The sequence below is a fragment of the Saccoglossus kowalevskii genome, chromosome 8 (assembly GCF_978046115.1).
Source record: "Saccoglossus kowalevskii chromosome 8, keSacKowa6.1, whole genome shotgun sequence".
Taxonomy (NCBI): domain Eukaryota; kingdom Metazoa; phylum Hemichordata; class Enteropneusta; family Harrimaniidae; genus Saccoglossus; species Saccoglossus kowalevskii.
Genome location: NC_140648.1, coordinates 34,639,154 through 34,649,780, shown reverse-complemented (window position 1 = coordinate 34,649,780; position 10,627 = coordinate 34,639,154). Strand labels below are relative to the sequence as shown.

General features: G+C 37.1%; 1 protein-coding gene across 3 annotated transcripts in view; it reads right to left on the bottom strand.

Annotated features, from left to right (window-relative positions):
• Nucleotides 1–25: 25 nt before the first annotated feature.
• The window catches only part of LOC102809934 (regulator of G protein signaling 9-like), a 97,845-nt gene continuing 87,243 nt past the window's right edge, over nt 26–10,627 (bottom strand). For all 3 annotated transcript variants that reach the window (XM_085502525.1, XM_085502523.1, XM_085502524.1), the window contains 5 exons: nt 10,204–10,407; nt 8,061–8,279; nt 6,732–6,935; nt 5,377–5,442; nt 26–4,728 (listed from right to left, as the gene is read on the bottom strand). In XM_085502525.1, the coding sequence (XP_085358651.1) occupies nt 4,509–4,728; nt 5,377–5,442; nt 6,732–6,935; nt 8,061–8,279; nt 10,204–10,407 (913 nt within the window). In that variant the 3' untranslated portion in view covers nt 26–4,508. The remainder of the gene's footprint in view (nt 4,729–5,376; nt 5,443–6,731; nt 6,936–8,060; nt 8,280–10,203; nt 10,408–10,627) is intronic.

Sequence of the window (10,627 nt, the reverse complement as noted above, 5' to 3'; positions counted from 1 at the left end):
ATTATACACATGACAGTTAGCAAAGTCTATTGAATCCTGAGCTTTATTCATCTCTATTTGTATTAATTGCAGATAACAAACATTCACTTCATAAATGCACTGAATCTCAGAGCCTGCTGATTGGATATCCCATAATATTTACCGTTTCTGGTTTCCTGACATCACTACATGACCCTGCAGCCAATCAAACCATTTGAAAACAAGTCTTGCCAAATATCCTCATCAGTGCAATTCTTAACCCTTTTCACCACCAGTTCCCTCTTTTCATCACAAATTTACAAAATAGTTCCGTTTATGCTCTGCACTTTCCTTCAGAAACTGTGACAAAAAATATAAAAAAATTTGAGTATAAACTGAGAATTGACTCAAATTTTGTCTGTTAGTTCCAAAATTAGGGTTCATTTTCCGAAATATTGAAGGGTATAAGAAAAAAGTACAGAAACATTTGGGCAGAAAGTCTGGTGGTGAAAAAGTTAACCTTAAGTAAGTGGATAATATTTACATATGTGTATATATTTTTTTTCACATACGAAGTGCTAATATACAACATTTTGAGGATTAAACTATGATATTTTTAACTGATTAAAATTTGTATGAATAATATGTGAACGTGTTGAAGTTAGGTTAACACTATCAAGGTACTGCTCAGTTTGTTTTTTGCAGAAATGATATTCATATATGACAGCAAATGATGCAAGCCTTTATTGTAATCAACCAACTTATCTAAAAAAACATTTCAATATCATATAAACAGTGGAATACTGTTAATGCATTATTCGTCACTGCAAATGAAATGAGGGAGGGGGAGATATGTTCATTAAATATCAAGGTCATTGGTTTACCAGTGTAAACAGTGTACAGCAATCCACTGCACATAGAGATGATGTGATGTGACATAGTGAAACCCAAGTGGATAACAGCAATCCACTGCACATAGAGATGATGTGATGAGACACAGTGAAACCCCAGTGGATAACAGCAATCCATTGCACATAGAGATGATGTGATGTGAAACCCAAGTGGATAACAACAATCCACTGCACATAGAAATGATGTGATGTGACATAATGAAACCCAAGTGGATAACAGCACTCCACTGTGATTTTCTGGTCAACAGACTCTGAGACTTGCATTTCGATAAGTACACAAGCATTTATGAAAATTTAAAATACATAACACACATCTGAATAAATAAATAAATACATAGTTGCTACGGCAACATCTTGAAATGTTGGCCTTAAAACAGCATCAAAATATTTACAAATAAAATTAAAGCATGTACAAACTTAAAAATCTAAAATTGAGAAATAATTTACAGTTAAATCAACCATTTGTTAGTTCAAAATAATTCTAGTTATTTGTTTAAAACATTATTTGCTAGGTTTACTATAATACCACTTTGGTGGATACTATCTTATATTATTTAAAATAATTTTAATAAGTGTGTGCTAACTCACATAGGTCTGTCATTACCAGTACCAACCACTGTGTGCTAACTCACATAGGTCTGTCATTACCAGTACCAACCACTGTGTGCTAACTCGCACAAGTCTGTCATTACCAGTACCAACCACTGTGTGCTAACTCACATAGGTCTGTCATTACCAGTACCAACCAGTGTGTGCTAATTCACATAGGTCTGTCATTACCAGTACCAACCACTGTGTGCTAACTCGCACAAGTCTGTCATTACCAGTACCAACCACTGTGTGCTAACTCACATAGGTCTGTCATTACCAGTACCAACCAGTGTGTGCTAATTCACATAGGTCTGTCATTACCAGTACCAACCAGTGTGTGCTAATTCACATAGGTCTGTCATTACCAGTACCAACCACTGTGTGCTAACTCGCACAAGTCTGTCATTACCAGTACCAACCACTGTGTGCTAACTCACATAGGTCTGTCATTACCAGTACCAACCACTGTGTGCTAACTCACATAGGTCTGTCATTACCAGTACCAACCACTGTGTGCTAACTCGCACAAGTCTGTCATTACCAGTACCAACCACTGTGTGCTAACTCACATAGGTCTGTCATTACCAGTACCAACCAGTGTGTGCTAATTCACATAGGTCTGTCATTACCAGTACCAACCAGTGTGTGCTAATTCACATAGGTCTGTCATTACCAGTACCAACCACTGTGTGCTAACTCGCACAAGTCTGTCATTACCAGTACCAACCACTGTGTGCTAACTCACATAGGTCTGTCATTACCAGTACCAACCACTGTGTGCTAACTCACATAGGTCTGTCATTACCAGTACCAACCACTGTGTGCTAACTCGCACAAGTCTGTCATTACCAGTACCAACCACTGTGTGCTAACTCACATAGGTCTGTCATTACCAGTACCAACCACTGTGTGCTAACTCACATAGGTCTGTCATTACCAGTACCAACCACTGTGTGCTAACTCACATAGGTCTGTCATTACCAGTACCAACCACTGTGTGCTAACTCACATGACCAATCTGAGCTAACTAATGTGAGTTTGTTATTATATTTTAAAACATATTTCATGCAAGGTGTTGATTACAATATATCAGATAATACATATTGAAAATGAAAGACTAAACACATTTAAGTATTCAAATATTTTTACTTCTTAAAACATTACCAGTTTAGTGCAAGCAATTGTGTTATATCACACTGTGGAAGATTGGCTCTAGTTAATTACGATAGTTTGGGTAGTTATACATACTTACAAAACGTAATTATCTGACAAAGGTGTAGCAAAAATACTGATGCAGTGAGGCATAGATTAATTTACTATTGTTTGTGTTATAGAACAATTGATTAGTAATATTTTGTAAATACAAGACCAAATTATCATATCACAAAACCAAAACTAGCAATATTGCCTTGAAATATTAATGCTCAAACCAATGTGCTAATATATATATATAATCTTCTGAATTGAACATGCTGGGAGTTTCCTACAATTTGATTGGTTGTAATCTTATCACTACTATATGTCACACATTTTGATTGGTTGTAATCTTATCACTACTATATGTCACACATTTCAATTGGTTGTAATCTTATCACTACTATATGTCACACATTTTGATTGGTTGTAATCTTATCACTACTATATGTCACACATTTCAATTGGTTGTAATCTTATCACTACTATATGTCACACATTTTGATTGGTTGTAATCTTATCACAACTATATGTCACACATTTCAATTGGTTGTAATCTTATCACTTCTATATGTCACACATTTCAATTGGTTGTAATCTTATCACAACTATATGTCACACATTTTGATTGGTTGTAATCTTATCACTACTATATGTCACACATTTCAATTGGTTGTAGTCTTATCACTACTATATGTCACACATTTTGATTGGTTGTAGTCTTATCACAACTATATGTCACACATTTCAATTGGTTGCACTTTCTGGCTCTGACATACTGCTTTGAAGACCAAAAACTGTTCACAATAGAATTCATACACCTCTGCAGAAATAACATAAAGAGTGTCAATCAGAATGTACAAGAATATAGATGCTACCAATGTCTATATTATTAAATTTCAATCTGCTGCCCCTCATGACCCAGTCCCCTGTGTCCTGTTCACCTAGATCAAAACATGCACACATGCTAGCAACCTTGTTAGTAGACCATGGTGTGTTGTGAGAAAATGAAATCTCACACATGTGTGGCGTTGATGACCACCAAACTACTACCTTTTATTATGTAATTACAGAAATGGTGAAACCATGGGTAAACTGAGACACATTCAGTCTGGTACTAATTTCTATCATAGTGTGTCTAAAATCACAGAAGTAGTCATCTGGTTCTACCATAGAAGGCCTAAGCTATCCAGTTCTACCATAGAGTGCCAAAAACCACAGGGTAATTATCCAGTTCTACCATAGAGTGCCAAAATCCACAGGGTAATTATCTAGTTCTACCATAGAGGGACAAAAACCACTGGATAATTATTCAGTTCTACCACAGAGGGCCAAAAACCACAGGGTAATTACCCAGTACCATAGTGATCCAAAAACCACAAAATCTAGAGGGTGGAAAACTACAGTATGAGCACACAGTAGTGAAAATTGAGCAGAGGAATATTAACACTTGTTTATATCAATCATTAGTAATATTTGAAGTGAATATTAAATGCATAATTTAAGTAAAGAAAGAGTGACAATTGGTATTTGGTGTAAATATTGTCAGAACGTAATGGACCATATGTTTGCAATTATATCGAACCACAAAAGGATAGATATATACCATGAATTTCTTGCAAAAAAAAAGGTAGTCAAGTAACAGAAGCTTTGTGATAATGAACATTGTAATACCACACGTCAGAATTACTGATATGTCAAAAATCAATCTTATATTATGTAGGGAAAAATGACTAAGTTAGGCTAATATCCCTGCAAAGTTAGGTAAATTTATTGCTGCTGTGTTAGGCGGGACAGCAGGGAATTCCATGAGTAATATGATAATACACTAGTGTATATTACTAATGTAAGCGATCAATTTAAGCTGGAATCTGTTGGAATGTCTTGCTCTTCCCATGGCGTTATTAAACTCTTTTTGGAAGGCACAGGAAAGGACAGGGGTTTGCTATTGGTGTCCACTTCAGGGGAATCTGGAGAGTTGACAGGATATCTTTTTGGTACTTCTAGTGACATATTGACATGCTCTTGTGTGGTGAAGTTGACTTTCTTTCGTGACGTGATGGGAGAACCAATGCTGAAGTGTACAAGAATAAAATAATTTAATTACAATTGTTTAATATGTAATAATAGTATTTAGTAATAATAAGGCTGATTTCACAATCTTGAACATATAAACGTACAATAATTTGTTATGGATTTTAAAGTTTCAAGTAGCACTGCAGATAGAACTATGCATAGGGAGGGCTCAAACAACGCATGGCAGTTGTGCATGTACTGGCTAGCTAGTAAATCCAAACATCACATGCTTTACATGGTAATAATTAAAGTTTATTTTTGTGATGATGAAGTACTATAGCTACAGCCATGCACTAGGTTTATATTTTAAATTTCATATAGCACGTAGTGTGCACAGTGTTGGTAAAAACCAATGAGAGAACAGATGAACTATAGTAGAACAAGTAATGCTGTTACGGTAATACCAATTCTTGCATTTTCTTGAGACTGTCATATCATTATACATTTTGTATATATTCTAAAACATGACCTAGGGTCAATCTGGTACCATACCATATCATACTTGAAGGTAAATATAGTCCACAAGGATCATCTGGTGCCTAAAATACCTGGTAACCTGGTATCCGAGAAGTAACTTCCACAAGGTTGAGGAAAATCTCAACACAACATTATTAAAAAAAGTGCTTTAAATATAGAAAGTACTTACATGAATTTTTTGTTTGACGTTGGTGATTGGTTAGGGGAATTTTCTTTTGATTCACCACCTTGGTAGCTATGGAAACAAGTTAAAATGTAATGAATTACATTTTGTCAATTACATTATATACAAATATTCATAGTGAGCATAAAGTATGGTGCTACAACTACTTCAGTTAGTGAGAAAATAATCAGTTGTCCAAAAAAGTCATTAACAGAGTCACTGCCATGATTGAGTATTAAAATAAAAATGCCATAAACTGCTGTGTATGGAAACTCTATATTGGATTCAGCTGGCGTTGTGATATGTATGTCTTCAACTAAATTATTATGTAATCAGTCCATTCATGGCTCCAGCTAGAACAGAAATTTTTAAAACAAAAACAGATCCACACACACAAAAAAATCGTCAAATGACATTGAATATGCATGTCAGGTTTAATATATAATAATAATATACAAGCACAATTGAGTTCGGGAATTGATGAAATGCTTAATTGTGATGTATTACAGCAAAAAAATTAGTTTGGAAACCAAACTGAACTTGAAGGTTTCAGCATAGACACACATTTGTTTTGATGGGAAAATTACTGTTTTTCAACTAAATTTTTAGATCTTTTGTATATTCCTAGAAGCAACAAATACTAATGCACCATCCACAAAGGCAAATTGGCTGCATTAGTTGGTGATGGATTGAAATGTATATATACAAATCTTTTGTCTTATACATGCTGCTTGTGAGCTACTCTAAAAAACACTCCCACAAGTCACGTACACATACAGGTAATTATTATATTTGACACCAAAAACAATACAATTTACCCGTTTTTACCCGAATTTACATAGTATGGATGTGTTCAAAAATGTTAGACGTGTTTAAATGTCTTCCTTGTTTGGTAATTGTGTGTCATGTCTATGCCACATTCAAACATTTTCCTTTGTTGACTACAGACACAGACACGCTATCAGTGCAATGATAAAAATAATATCTCGTCACTGAATGCAAATATTCACACAGTGAAAAACATTCTTCATCATTTCAGGCTGTAATCTGTCATTAAATTATTACTACAAGCAGGGAAAAGGTCATCATGAGAATACTGCAAAGTATGCACTCAGGCAGTACGGTAACGCATTGACCTCCACTACACTTCGATTGATATGCCAATCATGTATACATTGCAGTATTCTGATAATAACCTCATAGTACACAAATAGCTGTGGTGTTTCAGTGTCACACATACATTTATGGTCAGCTAGAGTCTTATAAAGTCACAAGGCCTTTTGTGAAAAAAAACATTAGTAATTTGAGCAATTGTCACCATGGAAACTGTCAATAATGAAAGTATCTGCAGATTAACTCACACATCACTATACAGAAAATCAGCATTTATTTTCTCATCACTCTTATCCAAGTCTTGTAGGTTTCCAGTACTCAGAGATAAACCATGTCTTGCATTGTGTGCTTTATGTGTCATATCGTTAGCACTACCACGTCTTCTCAATGGCTGTGGTGATGCATTCGGTGTAACCTTTGCAGTCTTCAATCGGTTACCAAATGTGAAAAACCTAAAGTAAAACAAAATAAAAATATCACTAAGATAGATTAACATGAAAAATAAAATAAATTATAATAAAAAAACCTATACCTAACTGGACAACCTCTGACCTTCTGAGTGTAAATTCAAGATATGTAATTCCCCACTTTGTCCAGTCATACCAAACTTGAACTGCATCAAGATTAGACATTGGTTGATAATATTCCAGAGTTTGAAAACTAATGGAACAAAAATGACACTAGATATCCTGGCCATAATAAAGTGTTAATGAAGACAACAATGATGACAATTATGCCAGGAATTATGACATGCACATATTAAAATCTCTATATACCTCATCAGTTCATTAATAAAACCATGCACAGAGGTAAATTTATACTAAATTTAATTATTAATTTCAAACAATTCTTTTCATCTCTTTTGTTACAGTTTCCTTCTTCTTGGTGATGGTCAAGAAGTTGATGAATAGTTACTGCTGTTTGCTTTCTGTCAAGTGTACAAGTCACCACATGACACAGAATATCTAAACGAATGGCATAAATGCTTGACTGATTCATTTTAACACAAAATAGCCACTATTTCATTATTTTTAATCAGTCATCAAACAAATTATTGTGCATATGTGTGGGATAATGTATATATAAAGTTTGAACACAATTGGTCAAGGTGTATCAGAGATACAGCTCCTGAACCACATTCATTTAAACAAAATGGCCATTGGCATTTAATATTTGAGCTGAAAAACAAAATGATGTGCATCAAGGTTTGATAATGTGTAATGTATGTACCAAGTTTGAACAAAACCCATACATACATGACTGTAATCTGGTTGTGGAATGCTCGATTTTGATGTGAATTTTTTAAAATGGCCGCCATTCGACCATCTTGAATCAGATCATGAAACACATATATGTACATATGTATCCCTAGATAAATGATTTGTGTGTGTGAAGATTGAATGTGATCGACTAAGACAGAGATACAAATCTGGATGAACACTTGCATGCATACCAGGAAGTCAATCCATAAGTCCCTGTTTTCGTGGACTAATTAACTACCGCTGGTCATTGACAAACAGTGGCAATGGCGACCACTACTGATTCAGTAATGGCCATGACTACATGATAAAACCTACTTTTTCTTAGATGAAGGCTGTAAGGAATGAGCCAATAAATTCTTGTATGCATCTGATCTCAGAAAACGTGGATAACTGTCTTTCTTCATTAACATAAATATATGTGTCTGTGCTGCCTCAAATGTGAATCTACATGGTTTCTGTAATGCTTTCTGCGTCACTTCTACCGTCTTACCGTCCACGTTAATTTCACAACGTGCACCAGTCGCAAGAAACTCCCTGTGAACAAATTATAAAGCTAATTTAAGTCTGGTTCCATATTATTCTGGCCAGTGTAAACTGATGAAAAGTTTCTTAGTATGATAGCTAGATTTTACTCAGTTGGCTGCCTGGGTCCACCCCATATTTACCCAACTGGCTGCTTAGGTCCACCCCATATTTACCCAACTGGCTGTCTGGATCCACCCCATGTTTACCTAACTGGCTGCCTGGGTCCACCCCCATATTTACCCAACTTGCTGCTTAGGTCCACCCCATATTTACTCAACTGGCTGTCTGGATCCACCCCATGTTTATCTAACTGGCTGCCTGGGTCCACCCCATATTTACCCAACTTGCTGTCTGGATCCACCCCATATTTATCTAACTGGCTGCCTGGGTCCACCCCATATTTACCCAACTGGCTGCTTAGGTCCACCCCATATTTACCCAACTGGCTGTCTGGATTCACCCCATGTTTACCTAACTGGCTGCCTGGGTCCACCCCATATTTACCCAACTTGCTGCTTAGGTCCACCCCATATTTACCCAACTGGCTATCTGGATCCACCCCATGTTTATCTAACTGGCTGCCTGGGTCCACCCCATATTTACCCAACTTGCTGTCTGGATCCACCCCATATTTATCTAACTGGCTGCCTGGATCCATCCCATATTTACCCAACTTGCTGCTTAGGTCCACCCCATATTTACCCAACTGGCTGTCTGGATCCACCCCATGTTTATCTAACTGGCTGCCTGGGTACACCCCATATTTATCTAACTGGCTGCCTGGCCTTATCCCATATTTACCCAACTGGCTGCCTGGGTTCACCTCATATTTACCCAACTGGCTGCCTGAGTCTGGCCCATATTTACTTAGATGACTGCTTTTGTCAATTCCTATTCACTTGGGTCCACTCCATATTTACCCAATCAACTGACTGGATCCACCCCATATTTACCCAACTTGCTGCCTGGGTCCACCACATGTTTACTTAACTGGCTGCCTGGGTCCAACCCATATATTTACCCAACTGGCTGCCTGGCCTTACCCCATATTTACCCAACTGGCTGCCTGGGTTCATCCCATATTTATCCAACTGGCTGCCTGAGTTCACCTCATATTTACCCAACTGGCTGCCTGGATCTGACCCATATTTACCCAACTGACTACCTTGGTCTGACCCATATTTACCCAACTGGCTGCCTGGGTCTGACCCATATTTACCCAACTGGCTGCCTGGGTCTGACCCATATTTACCCAACTGGCTTTCTGGGTCTAACCCATATTTACTTAGATGACTGCTTTTGTCCATCCAATATTTACTTGGATGACTGCTTTGGTCAATTCCTATTCACTTGGGTCCACCCCATATTTACCCAGATGGGTACTTGGATCCACCCCATATTTACCCAATCAACTGACTGGATCCACCCCATATTTACCCAACTTGCTGCCTGGGTCCACCCCATGTTTACTTAATTGGCTGTCTGGGTCCAACCCATATTTACCCAACTGGCTGCCTGGCCTTACCCCATATTTACCCAACTGGCTGCCTGGGTTCATCCCATATTTACCCAACTGGCTGCCTGGGTTCACCTCATATTTATCCAATTAGCTGCCTGGGTCTGACCCATATTTACCTAACTGGCTGCCTGGGTTCACCCATGTTTACCTAACTGACTGACTGCCTGGGTCCACCCAATTTTTACCAAACTGGCTGCCTGGGTCCATCCCATATTTACCCAACTGGCTGCTTGGTTCACCCCATATTTACCCAGATGGGTACTTTGGTCCACGCTATATTTACCCAAATGGTTGCCCCCCCCATATTTACGCCACGGGCTGCCTGGGACCACCCTGTTTTTACCAAGTAGGTTAGCTCCAATATATATTTCAGAAAATTTCAAGTCAAAGTAAATAAATCTCCTCGATACATACTTGTAAATTTCTTGTACATTTTGTTCAATTTGTGATTGCGGAGAGAACTTCAGTTCCTCACAGGCTTGCCAGAATCGTATATTTTCTTGACTGTACTCTTTTCTTAGAAACATTTCAAATTCATGTCTGCCTGTTGCATCTGATAACAATTCTTTGAGACTAATGGCCCATCTCTTGACACGTCGCTCAGTTGGAATGTCAACCCTGAAAAAAACAAAACATTATCATTCATACAATCATTTGAAAAGTGTAGAATTGTTTACTGAATCACAAGATTGTCAATGTATTCAAAAACCTAATTCTATGAATTGCCAAAAAGATATTGTTGTGTAAAATTCAATGCTACATGGTGAATATTTTGTACTTTTTCATGTGTACTGTAAACGCAATACTTGTTCACTGGGTTTTAATTTCACTATTTTTG